The 21,452-nt window shown below is 38.6% G+C and overlaps 1 protein-coding gene across 5 annotated transcripts in view; it reads left to right on the top strand.

Moving 5' to 3' along the window:
• The window catches only part of RABGEF1 (RAB guanine nucleotide exchange factor (GEF) 1), a 79,523-nt gene that overhangs the window by 49,842 nt on the left and 8,229 nt on the right, over positions 1-21,452 (top strand). For 4 of the 5 annotated variants that reach the window (XM_012640353.1, XM_012640356.1, XM_012640355.1 and 1 more), the window contains exons 4-7: positions 3,399-3,568; positions 17,190-17,271; positions 18,132-18,264; positions 19,439-19,530. In XM_012640353.1, coding sequence (XP_012495807.1) covers positions 3,399-3,568; positions 17,190-17,271; positions 18,132-18,264; positions 19,439-19,530 — 477 coding nt within the window. The remainder of the gene's footprint in view (positions 1-3,398; positions 3,569-17,189; positions 17,272-18,131; positions 18,265-19,438; positions 19,531-21,452) is intronic. The other variant, XM_012640357.1, reaches the window with a different exon arrangement.

Raw genomic sequence — 21,452 nt, 5'->3', positions numbered from 1 at the left:
TTATAAAACACATCTTTAACTTAACCTACCTTCAAATGGCATTATATACCGCTTTACATATAAGAATCTTACAACAGGATTCTTACATTTCTTCCTCCCACCCTTTGTGCTATTGCTGTTCTGCATTTTACTTGGGTAGTTCTTTCTCTAATCTGGGGTAATTTCCTCACATGCATGTGTGATACGCAGTCAGAGACTCAAGGGAACCCCTCTGCAGATACCTGGTGCTTTTCTGTGCAGCCTCCTCCTCCCCATAGAATTTGCATGGTAAATTTACCATGGTGTTTTACCAAAATTACTGTGGAATTTTACCATGCAAATTATAGCCACATTGACCTCCCTGAATTCTAAATGCTGTTTCCTCAATTCAGCAAGTCTGCTGGGCTCTTCAAGTGGTCTCTCCCCATGTCATGGCCTAAAAACTTTCCCAGCAGTGAGCTGTGAAACTCTTGGACTTACTGTGTTTGTTTCCCTTCTTGCAGGGGTTAATCTGCCATCTGCCTGTTGTCCAGGGTCTGAAAACCATTATTTCATATATTTGTCTGACCTTCCAGTTGTTAAGGTAGTGGGGTCAACCTGATCACTGGTATTCCATCATGACTAGAAGTGAAATTTTATAAGATTGAGTGAAGGACTAAATTCCAAATATTAAAGAATTTTTTCCTAGTCATACAGATGTCAACATAATCTTTAGTTTTCCATTTGGATAAAAAATATTTCAGAAAAGATACTGCCATTTTTGTTTTGAGTTAGATTGTACCTGATTTATTTATTTATGTGCTTAAAAAATAGGTAATACCTCCAAATATTAATAGCTGGAAAATGAAAAATGTACAGCCAAAAGTTTCCTTTCTTCTTTTTGTCCCTCACCCATCTAGTTCCTAAGCGCTACCACCATCTTTCCTCCACATTCAGACAAGCTTTGTTACTAGTTTTTTGTGTATCCTTTTGTGCTTTTTGTTGTCATTTGTAAATACATATATTCTTATTTCAGTCACCCCATTTTACATAAATGATAGTACAATACCCACACCCTACTTTTTTTAGCAATACATTTATGAGCTGTTTCCATATCAGTACATAAAACATGCTTTTATATTTTATAACTATATAGTATTTCATTTTATGGATTAAACCATAATTTAGTCCTTTGGTGGCAGCCAGTTGTTTCCAGTCTTTTGCTATTACAAGTAATGCTAAAGTGAGTAGCCTTGTACATATGTGATTTAGTATATGTGCAATTATATCAGTAGAAAATTTCTGAGAAATAGAAATGTTGGGCAATAGAATTAATGCATTTTTAATTTTGATGATTATTGCCAAATTGCCCTCCATTGAAGTTGTGTTATTTTACATTCCACTTGCATAGTATGAGAGTGCCTGTTTTCCCATATCCTTATGAAAATCAAACTTCAGATTTTTGTGTGTAAATTTTTAAAATGGCATCTCATAGTAGTTTCAATTTGCATATTTGTTATCATGAGTGAGATTGAGCATCTTTTTTTATGTAAAGATCCATCTGTGTTTCCTTTCTGTGTACTGTTGGCGTTCTTTACACATTGACCCGTTGGACTGTTGGATTTTTCCCCCTTTTCTATCAGAACCCTTAGGGAAAGTTGCCCTTTATGATTCGCTTGCAAACATTTTTTTCCAGTGTATTGTCAACTTTTGACTTCCAGTGTTTGCCGTATGGGTTTTCGTGTGCTTTTTCCTTTTTGTTTGTTTGTTTGTTTGTTTTTATTTCCGTTTTTTTTTTTTTCTGGAGACAGAGTCTCACTTTGTCTCCTGGGGCCAGAATGCAGTGGCATGATCATAGCTCACTGCAACCTCAAACTCCTGAGCTCAAGTGATCTTCCTGGCTCCGCCTCTTGAGTAGCTGGGACTACAGGTGTGTGCCACCACACCTGGCTAATTTTTTAAATTTTTGTAGAGATGGGCTCTCGCTGTGTTGCCCAGGCTGGTCTCAAACTCCTGGCCTAAAGCGATCCTCCCAAAGTGCTAGGATTACAGGCGTCAGCTACCAAACCCAGCCTGCTTTTTTTTTTTTTTTCTTATAATGTGATTGAATTCTTTTCTTTTAGGGTTTCTAGATTTTGAATCATATTTAGGAAGTCCTGATGATTTAAAAGATAGGCAAATGCTTGATTTGGAGAGATAACTATAAAATGTAATTTTGTTCTGCTAACTAGTATTTTTAGTACAGTTTAGGAGAAAAATTGTGCTTTCACTTTTATTTGAATGTAAGTCAAACATAAATATCACGTTAGTTTAATAACCAGTTATATAATAATAAGTGAGAAGTGAACTCTTTAGTTTGGCATAGTTAATATAATAGTATATTCTTCTAGGTAATTTACATGTGTTTGTCCCACTTGAATAAACCAGTCATTCTAACAGGAATATTGCTTTTATCTTAGAACTTTATTACAACCTCATCATTACAATGTATTATATCTCTGGAATAAAATTGAGTTCAAGTCCTCAAGTTGAAAAAATAAGATTAATAAGGTTATAGGAAATTACTCTGAAAAAGCATGGAATAGGTTGACTTTTAATATCTTTAAAAGATACTTTTAAAATTATCTTTATTTTGTATATGAAAGGAAATCATGGGAGTATGAGATACTTTAATTCCTTATAAATATTGTTAGAGAGCACAGTTCAAAATCAGGAGGCTTAGAATGTGATGAGAGACCCAGTGATAGTTCATACTTTCTGAAAGTACTTACTGTCTTACTACACCCATTTTCCTTTCGGTGTATTTATTCGAAGAGGGGAAAGCTATATGTCCAACTGATTGGATGTGTATTATTGGCTTCCATTATCTCTCTAATGTATACTCTGTCATGTTCCCTGCTACTTCGGATGCATTCTTTTACTTTGACCAGTGTGACTTACAAACTGAATGGTCGGTAAATAACTGAGTCTCCACACAAATTAGCCTTTGCCTTTTTGGCAAGTAAAATGGAATTTGGAAAGGTTGTCTAAAATTTTTTTTATAAGCCATCTAACGTTTTGTGCTTTTACTGATTGTTATTTGTTGACTATTTTTATAAACTCAGGCAATCTTTGAGAAAGTTGTTCAAGATAGCAGTGCCATTTCAGTACTAATGATTAAATACATAGACCAAAGCATGATGTATTTTGGCTAAGAAAATACTAATAGAGCAACTTCTGTTTGAATAGGAATATCTTTTAGGGCGTGCAGTTTTTGTCTACTTGTAAAATAGATTTAGCTTACTTTTAGGAAAGTTGTCCAAACATTTAAACATAAAATGATTTAAATTTAAGTTTAACTTTGAGTAAACATAATTTAAATAATCTTAAGTTAGATACTTAAAGTAATTCCATGCATGGATCTTTTATATGATGAAACTTATTATGTTTAATTTTCTCAGCAGAAATTCAGGAAGCAAAAGCTCCCAGTCCTTCCATAAACCGGCAAACCAGCATTGAAACGGATAGAGTGTCTAAGGAGTTCATAGAATTTCTCAAGACCTTCCACAAGACAGGCCAAGAAATCTATAAACAGACCAAGCTGTTTTTGGAAACAATGCATTACAAAAGGGTAGGTTGAGAATAATCACTTAGACACAGAGTTTTGGTTTTAGGAAAGGTTTTAGATGTAATATAGTGCAACTGTGTCATTTTACACCTAAGAAAATTGAGACCAAGAGATGTGAAGTTAACTAAGAAAAGCCTTTGAACCAAGTTTAAACCTGACTCCCAGGCTAGTACTTTTCCACTGCAGCTCAATGGTGTTTGGATCATCTTTACGTGAAAATTCTGACATCGAAGCCACTTGAATTATGTACTTTAGTAACGAGCCTTTCTAACTTGTGACCTTGTAAATAGTATAAACTGCCATAGTAGACCTTTATATAACAATTGTTAGACAAGCAGCAATAATTTTAGGGGTTTTTTGTTGTTTTCTGTCTTGTTTTTTGTATTTTGATTTTTAAATTTCCTCTTGTTCAGTCAGAGAAGGGACAGATAGAATTTAGACATTGAAAGGGACCTTAGTTAGCAACCAACATGTTTGTCTCTTTATTTTGTAGATGAGGAAGTTCAGAACGAAAGAGGATAAGTGACTTATTCAAGGTTACACAGCTAGATTCTTGCCAGTGTCAGAACTAGAAATTGTGACTTCTACCTGTGTCTTTAACCCATAATTTCTGTGGTGATAATTTACAAGACTGCCTATAAAGGAATTCATTTTGTAAATCAGGGTTTTTTTGTTTAATTTCCTTTTTTTGTTTTGGAGACAGAGTCTCTGAGTCTCTACTCTCAGGTAGAGTGCAGTGGCATTACCTTAGCACACTGCAATGTCAAGCTGTTGGGTTCGAGTAGTCATTCTGCCTCAGCCTCCTGAGTAGCTGGGACTACAGGCACACACCACGACGCCTGGCTAATTTTTCTATTTTAAGTAAAGATGGGGTCTCACTCTTGCTCAGGCTGGTTTGGAACTCCTGAGCTCAAGCAATCCTCCCGCCCCAGACTCTCAGAGTGCTAGGATTACAGGCATGAGCCATTGCGCCCGGCCAATCGGGATCAATTCTGTTGTGACGTTCTATAAGCATTAAACTCAGAATCATCTCTAAAAGTCTCTTCTTTGATGTAAGGAAGCTTTAGAGAGAAAGGAAAATGGAATTAGAAAAAATATCAAGGCATTTAACTGCTTAGCTATATTCTAGCTGTGGTCAGACATCACTGGGCTAATAAGCAGTGGACTTCTGTCAAAATATTTTAAAAATATTGAATTCAATTTGTAAAGGAGAAAAGAACCTTTCTGTTTTGCTCTTTATGAATTTAATTAGACTGTGTAAGTAAGCAGCTCTCTTTTTCTTTAGGTATTTGTGAGCAAATAGTAACATTTAGAGTTAAAGCAAGCAAGCTATCATTTTCTTTTGAGTTAGAAACAATGATAGATCTCCTTAATAAGAGTTCATGTGATATGAAACTTTCATTTTTAACAGAAATAAAAACTGAGGTTTTGTAGTTATTTATTCTCAAGCCCGTAAGAAATGTTCACAGGATATCTATACTAAATTAGCATATATACTATAGTACATATAACATATACACTGTATAATATTATATTTTAGAAAATTGCTCAACTTAGATTTGTTTTTCTTTTGCTCAGAAGCATAATGTACTCTTGTTCTGTAATAATTTAGTTGACTTTTTAATTTGTGCTAAAGTAAAGAAATAATTAACTGGTGCAGTCCGGGCACAGTGGCTCACGCCTGTAATCCTAGCACTCTAGGAGGCCGAGGCGGGTGGATCGCTCAAGGTCAAGAGTTCAAGACCAGCCTGAGCAAGAGTGAGACTCCATCTCTACTAAAAAATGGAAGGAATGATCTGGACAACTAAAAATATATAGAAAAAATTAGCCGGGCATGGTGGCGCATGCCTGTAGTCCCAGCTACTCGGGAGGCTGAGGCAGTAGGATTGCTTGAGCCCAGGAGTTTGAGGTTGCTGTGAGCTAGGCTGACTCCAGGGCAACAGAGTGAGACGCTGTCTCAAAAAAAAAAAAAAAGAAAGAAATAATTAACTGGTGCAGATACCACCATGCCTAACTGTTTTCAAGACATTGGTAGTTGATACCAGAGACCTGGATATGGCCTGAGATTCCTCAAGCCACTGTGCAACCTATACCTCATTGAACAGGTATTTTTTTTAGTGTCCCTATGGAAGCCCTTTTGGGGTTCAAATAACTAAATCAATAAACAAACACTTTTTACACCTGAATTAACCTAACCTAAGTAGCTTCAACTCACTAATCATATACATTTCTTGAGAGAACTGATTAAGTACAATTTGGGGCAGTTTCTGTGAAGTTGTGAAGTATGTAGTAGTGTAAAGTGCCCTTTGTACTCAATTTATCAAAACTGCTCAAAAACCTTAACTTAATGTTATTCTCACCAAGTAAACTTTTTAGATCTTGTTTTAAGGGCCTACTCAATGTGAAAATTCATTCTTTTCTGTTTTAAGCTGCTCCACTGACATTGTCGTAAACTGATAATCCTTCCTACTACATCCCATACTATTACTCTTCCTCAAATTTCTGAGGCCTGAAACAATGAACCATTCTTGGCCACATCTTTTCCCACATCATTTCTGTTTTCTCCAATCCTAGTATATGCCAGTGGTGAGCACCCTTTTCTGCACATGGGTCAAGTCTAGACAATTAAGTATTTTCAGAACTGCATTAAAGGTTTTTTTAGCCATTTTATCTTTATCAGGAAACACTTTATACTTAGACTTTTTTGTTTTTTCAGTTTCATCATCTCCCAAGGGTATTCCCTTTGGCTAAAACTCGCACCTAAATAATGCATACCCACTGCAGTATCGAACTACAATGCTTTACCATTCAGCAAATGTTGTGTGCTATTACTTTTCTGAAGGCTACTTATTTTGCTCTTTTTTTTTTTTAACTAATCTTATTAGCTAATGTTAAAATAGGTGTAGTCTTATAGTATCTCTTCATATTCTTTATTTTTTTAATCTTTTTTTTTTTTTTTTTTTTTGAGACAGAGTCTCACTCTATTGCCTGGGGCTAGAGTGCTGTGGCGTCAGCCTAGCTCACAGCAACCTCAAACTCCTGGGCTCAAGCAATCCTTCTGCCTCAGCCTCCCGAGTGGCTGGGACTACAGGCATGCGCCACCATGCCCGGTTAATTTTTTCTACATATTTTTAGTTGTCCAGCCAATTTCTTTCTATTTTTAGTAGAGAAGGGGTTTCGCTCTTGCTCAGGCTGGTCTCAATCTCCTGAGCTCAAACTATCCTCCCTCCTCAACCTCCCAGAGTGCTAGGATTATAGGCGAGAGCCACCGCGCCCGGCCCACATTTTCTTAATGTACTCATGAATTGAAGGGCACTTTGGTTGATTCTACATCTTTGTAATTGTGAATTGTGCTGTGATAGACATTTGAGTGCAAGTGTCCTTTTGATAAAATGACTTCATTTCCTTTGGGTAGATACTCAGCAGTGGGCTTGCTGGATCAAATGCCTAGGCAAAGAATTTATGACTGAGACCCCAAAGGCAAATATTGCAACAACAAAAATATATAAATGGGACTTAACTAAATTAAAAAGCTTCTGCACAGCAAAGGAAATAATCAACAAAGTGAGCAGACAACCTACAGAATGGGAGAAAATGTTCGCAAACTATACATTTGACAAAGGACTGATATCTAGAATCTACAAAGAACTCAAACAAATCAAGAAAAATGCCAAACAACCCCATCAAAAAGTGGACAAAAGAAATGAACAGAAGTTTTTTGAAAGAATATAGACAAATGGCCAAAAAAACATGAAAAAAATGCTCAACATCACTAATTATCAGGGAAATGCAAATTAGAAGAATTTAAATTTTGTTGAGAAAATGGAGGGGAATTGTTGCAAGAGAAGCTAAGCAGAATTTACAAGTTTAGTGCCCCCCCCACCCCTGCCCCAACCCCGAAGGCGTGGAATTATACCCAGTAATACAAGTTAAGTTTTTAAAACTTTTTATCTTTACAAATTAACTTGAATTTAAGAATCCCACTATAAGAACCAAGCTTCAGATAGATCTGAGAGTGACCATGGATTCAGGAACATACATGGTCATTCATGAAATGAAGGAAGTATAAATTTCCTTTGTCATCTGGACAAAGCCTTATGTGCCCAGGGTAATTTTAAAGCATATAGACCCAATTAGGTGTTAAGTGTTCCCATTATAACTAGAAAACCATATTTTCTACCTTAATGAGGTCTCTGGCTTGGTGAAGAACTTTTTTTCTGTGTATTCATTTATATGAAAACATTTTCAAAACACATAATTAGACTGCACTTAAATAAGACTTCTGGAGAAGTTCTTTTGCTGCCCAAACTATTTAAATTACTCAAAGTACAGGCCCTTTAATCTGTTGGCTTTTGCATTAAAGCTTTTTAATAAACTAATTTTCTGGGTTTCTTCATTCCATTTTTAAAACAAGATTTCTTTATTAGCACTCATTCTGATAAGCTCCTTGTACTTACTAAGAAAGCAGTCGAGCACAACATAGGACCTTTTGCTCATTTCATTGCTTTTTTCCTGGACAGTCATTCTCTAAAAATACTGTATTGTGTTATACAGACTTAAAACTTTTTCTGGTATTAACACTTGTGAAAAAACTTTTTCCATACCTGAATGAGGAGAAAAAATTATCATAGTTTAAGATATGGCTCCATCTTTATTCACAGTCTAGTCCCCAGAATGAATAGAAAGTTAAATGCCCTTCTTTTTTTTTTTTTGAGACAGTCTCACTCTTTTGCCCGGGCTAGAGTGCAGCGGCATCAGCCTAGCTCACAGCAACCTCAAACTCCTGGGCTTAAGCGATCCTCCTGCCTCAGCCTCCCGAGTAGCTGGGACTACAGACATGCGCCACCATGCCTGGCTAATTTTTTCTATATAGTTTTAGTTGTCCGATTAATTTCTTTCTAATTTTAGTAGAGACGGGGTCTCGCTCTTGCTCAGGCTGGTAAATGCCCTTCTTTACTTTGAAATGACTCCCTTATTCTAAACTATATGTTTATGCAAGGAGTAGTTTGCCCTGCTTTGTAATTACTGTTAGAAGAACAGAAGTATGTATCCACAACAGAGAAACTTTAATCAGCACAATAGGCTTTAATTACGGTGAGAAAATCAGAGGGGAGAAAGTAACCCAGGACCCAATTTTAAAATTAGAAGCAGCAAGGATGAGAAGTGAGACAATAAGAACAATGGGAAACCATCCGAGCTGGCGGAATGTCTAATTCATAGGAAACAAAAGTAGATAAAAGATTGATTTGAGAACTGTGTTGAATGTGATAAATGAATAAAAATAAGAAAAAACATGTCACAGAAGAATGTACTAATATGAGAGAAAACTTAAAACATTATTGAGGGGCAGTCCTGACGGCTCAGTGCGTGAGGCTGGTGCGATGCAGTCTCTTGGCTCGGGTGTCGTCGCTCAGGCCCTCTCCTTGGTTGTTTTGTGCTTGACAACAAAATAAAAGAACAATTGCCAGAACTTGGAACAGGACACAGATCAAAGTGAAACAGAAGACAAATACTCCCTGTACAGACAAGATACTCGTGGAAGTAGGCAGGTTAGAAAAGCAGCCAAAACTAGGCAATGGGAAAATATATGAGTGCACTTTGGCAGATCCTGAGAGCTTGCAGCAGAGCAGCCTAAAGTTGGTGGAGGAGAAAATTTATATGGCATTCAGGGCTTCTGCAGGGACTCTTGGAGGGTGCAGACATTTTGAAGAAGGCAGCACAGTGTGTTCCAAAAGAAGAAATTAAAGGCAATAACCCTCACCCAAAGAACCTCTGTAAGACTCTTACAGTGAGTGAAGTCCAGAAGATATTCAGAAAGCAGAGTCAAGCTGAACCCTATCAAAGCCAAGTTCAACCCTTCTGAGCATGAAATCTTGTTGCATATGCTGGTTTAGGGGGAAGAGCTGGGCACAGTGGTTCCAGCCAATAAGGTGAGGTACAAGCTGCATGGGCGCCCTCTGAAACCCACCCTGGTGAGGATGGAAAAGGAAGCTTAGCTGCCTCTTAACAAGATTTTTATTTTTTTCTTAAATTACTTGCTTATCTTTTCTAATCTATGAATACTTCGGATCTTTCCCCAAATCTTGTTGGACAGCTTAAGTAACCAACCAGTGGCTAACTAGAAAATTAAGTCCGTTACATAGTTGCATTAATGAACTTTTAAACTGGGGAGTCTGTTCCCTGATTTTTGGTACCACATGTTTAACAGTTCCACATACTTAGGGAAGAGGACCAGATGGACACTATGGGACCTCTAGAGTGTCATGAATAATGCTCCATCTGCTTAAACTTTAGTGACATCAAAATATTTTAAATGAATTAAACAACTTCAGAAATTCTGCTGCATGGCTACCTGGATGCTGCTTCTGTCTGCACTGTGTGTCTCTTGTGCCACTCCTTGTAGCATGCAAGTCATTGGAATACTTAGTCCACCACACATTTTATTCAATAAAGGAAAGGCAAGAGCTGAAACATTCTTCTTGCTAAAACATTGTTATGATTTTTATGATGACCTTTGTGAAGAACATGGGAGTTCATTAGTCACAAAAACGCTAAAAATGATCAACTTCTGGCTTTTCTTTGGAGATATAAAATGAACCTGTGTACCTTAACGATTCTCAATGCCTTTATTTTGCCAGTAATTGAATTTAACAGGAATCAATTATCTTTGCCCTGTTTAAATCTATATTTAACTAGTTGCTAGGGACCTCAAGGTATATTCCATGGTGAGATGGACTTTCTCAAATGTAAGGACTGCATGCTTGGTATACTTCAAATGTTAATGTTTAATTTTTAGTTAAGAGGATTAAAGCCCTAATACATTTATTTTCCTAAAAAAATTATTGAAGGCAGCAGAAATTAGTAATACAAAAAAAATGGACATCAAAGATAAAACTTAAATAGATTAAACAGTTAAGGAGCAGTACAAACAAAACTTAATGACAGCCCTAACCCTAACACCCTAACAACAACAACAACAACAAAAAACTTAATGAACCCCGAAAATAGATCATGAAGATCCAAATTCTAATGATGAGAGTACAGGTGAGAAACACAGAAAACATAGTTAAAGAAATAGTCAAAAGTTTTCTAAACTGGAGGTGGGAAAAAAGACTTCGGCCAGTCAAGAAGGTGTACAGAGTGCCTCTTAGCATTAATATTCATTCAAAGAAAGACACTTATCAGTGTTTTAAACTACAAAGAAAAAATTTTTTAGAAAAAGTAAAATGACTAGGCATTATAGAAAAGAAGATGCCAGACAATGGTTAGAGAATACTTGAGGAAAAAGGTTCGTTTACACTGCTGGACTATGTTTTTTTCCTTGGAAAACTTTGAAAAACCTTTTGGAATTTTGTAGAACCTAAAAGAACTTACCAACACAAACCCGCTATCACTTAGCTCCTTTGGGAAGAACTGGGAAGGGCCTGAGAGTTATCTTACTTGCAAACTAACAAGTTAACCTGTCAAGTTTCATGAATATCGGCAGAAGACATTCGTCTCCTGGGTCAGAGACAAAGGGCAGTTTATTACAGCATTAGCAAGAGTCAGAGTATCAGCATTTGCACTAATTCCCTGAGTATCAGCTTCCACAGAGCAATGCAGTAATGCCTGTGCAAGCAGTGAGTTTTGTTAGAGGAGAGAAACTTTGAGCTTAGGACTCCTTATTATACTGGACAGTAAACAGTCTGTCTTTTTCTGTTGAGGAAGACACTGTCTGTCTTCCAAGGCTGTTTGCTATACAAATATCCTTGAAAAGATGGTACAAAACAAAGGTGGTCATCCCCTCTGCTCACAAGATGTGTAGAAATATAAGAGATCTGTAGAGAATTGTCTCCCAACGTATTTATAATATTACAAAGGGAGGAACAATAACAAATGACCACATTTATTCATTCAACTAATAATTGGGCACTAACCATATGCCTGCCTCTGTTATAGGCATGAGGTAGTGAACAGTGCCGTCATGGAGCTAACATTTTAGTGGGGAAAATGGACAATAAGCAGATCTATAACATAGTGGTAAGTCCTACAAGAATTTAAAGCAGGATATGGGGACAAAGTGGCAGGGGAGTTTTTTTACATTATAAAATAAACTCTGCACTGGAGTGTAAACTGTCCTATAGAAATAAAAAAAAGGGAAGCCAGGACTGGTGGCTCATGCCTGTAATCCCAGTGCTTTGGGAGGTTGAGGGGGGAGGATTGCTTGAGGCCAAGAGTTTAAGACCAGCCTGGGCAACATGGACAAAAAATACAAAAATTTGCCGGACGTGGGGGCACATGCCTGTAGTGCCAGCTGCTTGGGCAGCGGAGGCAGGAGAATCACTTGAGCCCAGGAGTTCAAGGCTGCAGTGAGCTATGATCATACCACTATACTCCAGCCTGGGCAACAGAGTGAGACCCTGTCTCCTAAAAAAAAAAGACAGAAAAAAAGAAATAGAAAAAGGAGTTTTCTGAATTGTAACATAAAATTTCAGTGATTGTGCTCAGCTGGGGGAGAAGGTGATCCAATGCTACTAGTAAAACAGACCTAGAAGTGCTACTAGTAGCTGAGTATTTAAATGGAGGCCAAGTGTTTTTAGTTAGAAGGGAATACTACAGGTTGAATATCCCTTATCCGAAAAGCTTGGGACCAGAAGTGGTTTTGAATTTTGGATTTTTTCAGATTTTGAAATATTTGCATATAGACAGGTATTTTGGGAGGGAGACCCAAGTCTAAACACAAAATTCATTTGTTTCATATATACCTTATACACACAGCCTGAAGATAATTTTATACAATATTTTTAATAATTTTGCACACAAAACAAAGTTTTGACTACAACCCATCACATGAGGTTAGGTGTGGAATTTTCCACTTGTGGTGTTGTGTCGTCACTGAAAAAATTTTGAATTTTGGATTTTCGGATTAGGGCTGCTCAAACCTGTAGTGATAATCATAAGAATGAATACAGTTTGTTCTAAGTTAAATGTTAAAATTCGGTGCAAATGAAAGGTAACCATGTTTAAACTATCTAAGTAGATAAAATGAATTGATAATTTATTGTAGAAAGTACTAAAAGAATAGGGCCAGGCACCATAGCACACTCCTGTAGTCCCAGCTAGTTGGAGGTTAAGGCAGGAGGATCACTTGCATCAAGGAGTTTAAGGCTGTAGTGCACTCTGATCACGTAAAACAGCCATTGCACTTCAGCCTGGGCAACACAGTGAGACCCTGTCTCTAAAAAAATAAAATGAAATAAAAAGAAAGGAAAGTAAGTTAAATTATAGCAAAATTCAAGTAGTTAAAATGTTAAGTAAAGTCCCATATAAAAAAAATAAAATTAGACTTGTGCATTTAATAGTAAAAAATCTCCAGTCCTCTTCTACAACTTCTTCCCATGGAGTCTCCTGTAGTTTCAGGCACCCTTCCTTCTGACCCTCATCCGATCTATGTTTGTCTGCCTGTTTATTTACTTTCACTTTCTTCTAAAATCTATCCTTCTTGTAGAGATACTGTGGCTGGCAGCTTTTTTTGTCCACCATGTTTATAACAGCACAATTCACAATTGCAGAGATGTGGAAACAACCCAAGTGTCCATCAATACATGAGTGGATTAATAAAATGTGATATATGTATACCATGAAGTTCTACTCAGCCACAAAAAACAATGGTGATCTGGCACCTCTTGTATTATCCTGGATAGAGCTGGAGCCCATTCTACTAAGTGAAGTATCATAAGAATGGAAAAACAAGCACCACATGTACTCACCATCAAATTAGTATTAACTGATCAACACTTAAGTGCATATATAGTAGTAACATTCATTGAGTATCAGGCAGATGGGAGGGGGGATGAGGGGATGGGTATATACACACCTAATTGGTGCGGTGTGCACCATCTGGGGGATGGACACACTTGAAGCTCTGACTCAGGCGGGGCAGAGGCAATATACGTAACATAAACGTTTGTACCCCTGTAATATGCTGAAATAAAAAAAAAATCTAAACATACCAAAGATGGTAGTCCATCTTTTGTTTATTTAAGCCCATTCTGCTTATCATAAGGATTTTAAATCATTACAAAATGATTTAAAATAAGAGCAGGGTAATAATTTGATGATATTTAGAGTTTATAAACATGTTCCTATGGACATGTTCTTCATGTAGCTGCTGCTGTAATTACCTGCATAAAAGTCCAGGCATAAGGCCGGGCGCGGTGGCTCACACCTGTAATCCTAGCACTCTGGGAGGCCGAGGCGGGCGGATTGTTGGAGCTCAGGAGTTCAAAACCAGCCTGAGCAAGAGCGAGACCCTGTCTCTACTAAAAATAGAAAGAAATTAATTGGACAACTAAAAATATATAGAAAAAATTAGCCGGGCATGGTGGCACATGCCTGTAGTCCCAGCTACTCGGGAGGCTGAGGCAGGAGGATCGCTTGAGCCTAGGAGTTTGAGGTTGCTGTGAGCTAGGATGACGCCATGGCACTCTAGCCCAGGCAACAAAGTGAGACTCTGTCTCAAAAAAAAAAAAAGTCCAGGCATAATATTGAAACTAGTCCTCTGAAGAAATATTTCCAGCAGACCTAAAGTTCAGTCCATGGCTCTGTTTGTCTGGTGATCTAATTTGGTACAGAGATGAGGCTTAGAGAATTTACAGTATAACTTTCCCTTACCAATTCATAGATAGATGGTAGATAGGAAACAAAATGATTGAAATCTCATTGGAGAACTGGAAATATGGGAGTTAGGTGGTGGTAGTTGAAAAGAAAGCCCTGTATGTTCTGGGATCGAGGCCCGTCCTGCCTCTACACAGAGGCAGCAGCAGCACGGTGAGTAGGATCAGGACTTTTTTTTTTGCCCCAAGTGTGTTCTCAGGAAGGACTTTTCTTATAGAGTGGCTACAGATCTCCTTGGGTTCACACCACAGAGCAGGAAGGAGACAACCTTTCTCATGAGCATCACTAGAAACATCTATCTCATCACCACCATTTCATGTTAATTATTAATATGAAAAAAGGACACTTACTGCTGCTACAACAATACCTGTTTAGAGATGATTGATAAAGATAGCTGGAAGAAGAAGTGAGAGATTTATGATATGCCTGTGGCACTTTGTTCTTCTTGCTCATAATTACAGACAATTGTAATTATTTGCATTCAGTCTTCCCATTTAACCCAAAAGCCCTCTGAACATTTTATTAGCCTGTTTATATCATTGGCACAGTGGCTGGCAGTTCTACTAATCATGTAATGAGTGTTTTTAGAATGGATAGAAATATAATTTTTAGAAATGCAAGAAAAAATATTATCAGGAAAATCCAAGGGAAAATAGAACAGTAATAGAGGTATAAATATAGCAGCATGGCAAGGTAAATCCACAATATTCAGTTATAGTGCATATGCTAGGGATTTTTTAAATTTTTTTTTGAGATAGGGTCTTGCTACATTGCCCAGGCTGGTCTCAAACTCCTGTCCTTAAGTGATCCTCCACCTCAGCCTCCCAGAGTGCTGGGGTTATAGGCATGAGCCACTACACCTGGCTGAGGGATCAATTTTAATTTAACCAAATGGCACAAATATTAATAGATAAGCAATTAAGACAGTAATGAGAGCTGCCGTCAAGGTGATCACAAAGTACCCTAAGTGCTTAGAGACCTACAAGGTTATTTTGACTAAAGTAATGAATGACAGCTTCTCAGAGGATGTACAGTGGGAACTGAGCTTTAAAGAAGATGCTTTGGAGACTTCCATGGATGGCTGTTGGAGGATCGGAAAGTAGTAAAGGTAGTGTGGACAGAGAAAATAATTTAACAGTGTTAGAGAGGTGGGAACACGAAAAGGAGATTCTCAGAACATTATGAAAACCAGCAGGTCAGTGGGAAAGAGGGGGGACTGTTTGCACCGAGTGTACCTTCAGCAGACAGTTGACAGAGATCATTATCTAAGATGATCAGTTAGACCATGGTATGTGAAATGGATTAAAAAGGGAGCAAGTTCAAAGGCTGGTGAGTAGGAAACTCCAGGTGAGAGGTAAAAGGGCCCAAACAGGAAAGGGTAAGTGGGCAAGACACTGGAGGCAGGGAGTTGTGGCTTGCGGATGGCACTTGTCCCACGTGTGCCACCACACTTTCAGAATTAAGCCAGAGTGTCAGGCTGCTGCATGCTTCAACAGGGCTTTCTCAGCCCTTGGTGGGGCATGTCCTTGGCCTGTGTAGATGAAGTCTGTGAGAAACAGTCCTGTGGAATCTGTCCTGGGCCATATTCATGCCCTTCTGCCATGACATCTTTATGAGAGCCCTTGGGAGAAATTTCTGATTTTGGTGTCATAATTTCTCCTGAAAAATTAGTTTGCCTTCATCTTTGAATACTGAATTATATAGCTATTTTCATCTTAACGATGACTGCTAGAAAGTTTATTTGGTGACAAATTTATCAGCTGACTCTTGACTAACTTATACACCTTCAAGGAATACATTTTTGTGTTGTCATTCCTGGCTCTGCTTTCAGTCTCTCACCATGTATTTTTTTTGTTTTGTTTTGTTTTTCTAGACAGAATTTCGCTTTGTTGCCTGGGGTAGAGTGAGTGCCATGGTGTCAGCCTAGCTCACAGCAACCTCAAACTCCTGGGCTCAAGCAAGCCTCCCACCTCAGCCTCCCAAGTAGCTGGGACTACAGGTGCTGGCTACCACGCCCAGCTAATTTTTTGTTTCTATTTTAGTTGCAGAGCTAATTTTTTCTATTTTTAGGAGAGACGGGGTCTCGCTCTTGCTCAGGGTGGTCTCGAACTCCTGACCTCAAGCGATCCTCCCACCTCAGCCTCCCAGAGTGCTGGGATTACAGGCGTGAGCCACCATGCCTGGCCCTCTCACCATGTTTTGTTTTTCTTTTTACTTATTTGTTCTTTTTATTTTCTAGTCTATTGTGCTGAACTGTATTTATCTTTTATAGAGACTTTAAATATTCTTTGGAAGAAAGTGGGGAATAAATATATATTATACCTAATAAAATCTGTAAAACCAAATAAAAATTATGAAGCCCAATGTTGTAGGAGCCATGGAGAAATAAGCACACACATGGCTAATGCCAGTGTCCACTGGAGCTTCTGAGGATTGTGTCTAGCAATAGATACTTAGAGCTATAAAGTTGTTCCTAATTATTAAACTGTTAATGACACTTTTGGAAATGTAACAAAAAGAAATAACCCAAAATAAAACAGTCTTCTCAGAATTGTTATAGCTGCAGTGCATAATAGTGAAAAAAAGGGAACCTATCCAAATGCACAGTGGTAGATGATAGTTAAGTAAATTGGTTAATATTATATAATGGAATATTATAAAGCCACCAAAAATGATTAAGATGATTAGATAAATGGAAATGTATATAAACTATGTAAATTATCACAACATGCATTATATCTCTGTTAAGACTATGTATATTTAGTGAATGAATTAAAAGATCTTGGGATGTTGTAAATAATATTAATGGATAGGTTTTTCTCCCCTGCAGTATTAATATAATTTATAAGTACTTTTAGCCTTAGCACCAAGGCAAAGAATGGATTTTGGAAACTTCTCAAAATTTAGACTATACTTACTTATGAACTTTCTTCAGCTACCAAGTGGCCTCTTTGTCTCTTTGTTTCAGGACTTAAGCATTGAGGAACAGTCAGAATGTACTCAGGATTTTTACCAGAATGTGGCTGAAAAAATGCAGACTCGTGGAAAAGGTAGTATTTTGTTAGCCAGCCATTGAGAGATTGAGTCTGGTAGTTGCACGGGGACTGACTGGTCAGTCTCTTAGCAATTTCTCTCTTTCTCTGACGGCCTGGCCGGTTTGTCTACTCCATGCTGTAAACTACTCCACTGACATTCCCGTAACTGGTCTTACAGTCAGCAATGCCTTTGAATACTACCATGTGTACCTTCTCAAGAGCAATTGGATAATTTATTGAGTAATGTTCAATAATTCCATTAGGGGTAGGGGGTCCAGCGGATTAAAACCTCCTGGGAGACTTTTCTAAATGAATCCCCCATCTTGGAATCACTATTTTGGTGAGTCATTGCAGTAAAAATATTGACATAGAGCTTTAGGTTTTTAGGGATTCGTCTTGAGTTCGACCCCCATTGGTGTTGGACTTTAAGATGTACTTAGTACATGTGTATGTCTTAGAAATCTTCCCCAGATGTATGCCTCAGAGAGATCTCTAGGGTTTTATGGTAAACCTCAGAAAAATGAAAGGATAAGTCTTGCCAGTATTTGTCCATCTTGGGAATTTCAAGTGCTTTTCTAATGTAGCAGCAGGGAGTGACACATGCTGAGGTCTTCCCGCTCGGCAGGGTGTCACCTGTGAGGTCCTGCCACAACAGCTTAAGTTAGAAGTGGGGATCCTGTAAAAGGCCAAAAGTTGAGGTAATTTTTTAAATAGTATTTTTTAATGTAACATTTTATGCTTTTGTTTCTGTGTGTGTTTAATGTATTTCTAGCAAATTTAGGGTTTTTGTTGTGTAGAAAGTACTATGAAAACATACTCTTAATTTAAAATGTCCATCCTTCTCTTGAGCTTTTATATCCATTTGGGTATTTCAGTGCCTCCAGAAAGAGTTGAGAAGATAATGGATCAGATCGAAAAGTACATCATGACTCGTCTCTATAAATATGTGTTCTGTCCAGAAACTACTGACGATGAGAAGAAAGATCTTGCCATTCAAAAGAGGATCAGGTAGTTGTTTTGCTTTGTCTTATATTTACTCTACCTACTAATGGAAGAAAATGTTGCGGAAAAATAAGGCACTTGAGTTTCAAACCTTAAGAGAAAGTAACAGCTAACGTACCTGCCTTCCTTGGCATATAAGCTCTCTGTGGTGTCAGAAAGAAAAGGAACGTGGTAATCTTGCTTATCCATCTGCCAGCTCCAGACAGCTTTAGGTAAGAATTATGTTTGATGTTTGAGATTGTTTCAAATCAACAAAATGTCCAAGGAACAGGAGGACTAGTTGTTTTGGTTCATTGCACTATGGTGTTAGGCAGGAAGCTGTGAGTATCCATGCCAAGGCAGTGGGTATCATCTTTCCTCATCCCCACCAGGGGTGCGCGTTATTCAGCCATTCCTCCTGTCAGCGCTCTCACTTGCGCTGGGTTGATGGCAATTCCCACAGCACCCAGTCTTCCAGGACTAGTGGAGTGAGCCCCAGTACTGTGCGCTTCAGTGGCAGTGGATGCTGAGTTAGAGGCCGCCCATGTGGGGCCAGGTCCGTGGCTGAGCATGATGAGGCATTGGGCCTGCGAGTCCCAGGGGACTCCCAGGAAAAGGGCTGATAGTTAGTAGGTCAGTACTTAGAGGTGTCACACCAGAAGTGAGGAGTTGATACTGGGAAGATGGAAGATTGAGCCTGAGGTCAGAAGCCAGAAGTAACTAGATGGGCCCTAGACCAAGAGGCAAAGTCTTTGGAGTGAGGTTAGGGTGTGACCAGGAAACACACTGAGATTCAGACTGAGGGGACCCATGCTTGGATGGCCTCTTACATGGGGTCCAGGGTGTCTCAGAAGGACAATAATGGCAATAGACAGGACAGAGAATAGTAGATTTCTTCTCAAATCTTCACTCTCAAATACCTGTTTTTTAGTCTTAGTTGTGCTATATGATTTCATTGCAACCAGTAAAATTGTCTTCTATTCTTCTTGTGATAAGTGCAGAAGAAAAGTGTCATTTTAGGATTCTAGTTACTTTGTCACACCAGTCGAGCTCCTAACCTGGGCGGGGGTGATGTGCTTGGACTCAGGATTGCTTGGTTAATCTGTGGCACCCCATGTTTTCCCTTAATTAAAGGAAATGGCAAGATGAAGGACCACAGTCCATTCTTAGAACTCTTCTTTATTTCTCTCTCTCTTTGTAGAGCCCTGCACTGGGTTACACCTCAGATGCTCTGTGTCCCTGTTAATGAAGAAATTCCAGAAGTATCTGATATGGTGGTGAAAGCAATTACAGGTCAGTGAAACTGAGAGCTTTTGGATGTTTTTCCCGGAGATTAACATTTTGCTATAATATTACTCAATACTTTTTTTTTTTTTTTTTTTGAGACAGAGTCTCACTGTGTTGCCCGGGCTAGAGTGTCGTGGCGTCATCCTAGCTCACAGCAACCTCAAATTCCTGGGCTCAAGTGATCCTCCTGCCTCAGGCTCCCGGGTAGCTGGGACTACAGGCATGCGCCACCATGCCCGGCTAATTTTTTTTTTCTATATATATTTTTAGTTGTCCAATTAATTTCTTTCTAATTTTAGTAGAGATGGGGTCTCGCTCTTGCTCAGGCTGGTTTCGAACTCCTGAACTCAAACAATCCGCCCGCCTCGGCCTCCCAGAGAGCTAGGATTACAGGCGTGAGCCACCGCGCCCGGCCTTACTCGATACTTTTTTCAGTGAGCAAAAAGTCATTAAAATATTTCTAAAATGCAGACTTCCAAAGATACATTGGAATGTAGTAAAAGTTTTAGGAATTTGATGTATTCAGAATAGCATGTTAACTCCTTTTCCCCTTCATTTTCAGTGATCAAGGTCTCATTTCTTGGGCATTGAACTAGACTAAGGTCAAATACAGCTAGAGTAAATTTCTTAAGACTCAATTGCATATATATATTCCAGATAATTTTGGATGGAGGAAGGCAATTGGTGAGGCAAGGTAATCCCTAGGCTACACCAACATATTAAAATGATACTTCTGATTGGTTAATTAGAGACATGCTTTGAATTATGTTTCTGGTTTGATCAGGAAGTAAATGAAGCACCCCAGATGGATGTGGCTCTGCCATTCTGGACAGGTCCAGACTCCTAATGAGGTTTCTGTTTCTTTTAGGAATAACTTAGGAGAATTACAACACAAAGGTTTTAAGTTTTAAAAAAAAATCCTAATGGAGAGGATGTTCAACTTTGGCCAGCCTCTCCTTCATTAGGGAGAGGAGCTTGAAAGACTTGCTCATTTAGAAATTATTAATGAAATTCTGCTGGGAAGGAAAGTGGGTCAACTGATACTAGCAGTGTTGGAGGCAGGCCATTAAGTAGGCTCCTTTGGTTGTAAGAACCAGAGAGTCACCCAAGCTACAAGAAGAAATGAGGGTTTGCTGAAGCTATTATCAGGGTTGCAAAGGAGGCTGGGCGCTCACAGGATCTTAGTGCCAGGATGCTCTAGGAACAGGATCATCGTACCACCTCTACTACAGCAAGAGGGGCTTTACTCCAAGTGATTCTTCTGCCCTCTCTGGTTCGACTTCTCTTTGTACATCTTTGCATTTCAACTCCTATTATTAAGTAAATTATTCTCTGTAATATCCTGTACAAGTTCTGTAGGTAGACTCTAAGTGGCCCAATATTGTCATGTTTGTTGTTCTAGACTTTTCTGCCAGGCTATGACATTAAGCCCCACGAATTGACTCCTTTGGGGCAAGGCCCACACCCCCCGCTTTTGCTCAGGCAACCTGATAAGAGATTGAAGGTGGGGGCCTTCTAAAAGCCTGAATGTGGGCCTTGTACTTACATTTTCTCCAAAAATTCTAGAAAGTTCAAGATCAACTGGTTTATGTTTAAAGTATTCCACAGGGGTTTTGAAGACCCTTTTCTGAAAGCTACAGGACAGACCTTGTGAAACTAGAAATTACAAGCACTAGACCATTGTTTACCTAAAAATAGAACTAAAAAAGAGGATTTCAATACATTAGGAGTTTATTAATAGAACTTGAGAGGTGAAACTTTTCTTTGAAGGCAGCTGAGAGAAGTTTCAAGAGATGTTTTTTTTGTTTTTTTTGAGACAGAGTCTCACTTTGTTGCCCTGGCTAGAGTGAGTGCCGTGGCGTCAGCCTAGCTCACAGCAACCTCAGACTCCTGGGCTCAAGCAATCCTCCTGCCTCAGCCTCCCGAGT

Source organism: Propithecus coquereli, unplaced genomic scaffold, assembly GCF_000956105.1.
Source record: "Propithecus coquereli isolate 6110/MARCELLA unplaced genomic scaffold, Pcoq_1.0 Scaffold150, whole genome shotgun sequence".
Lineage (NCBI taxonomy): Eukaryota > Metazoa > Chordata > Mammalia > Primates > Indriidae > Propithecus > Propithecus coquereli.
This window is presented reverse-complemented; position numbering and strand designations above follow the sequence as displayed.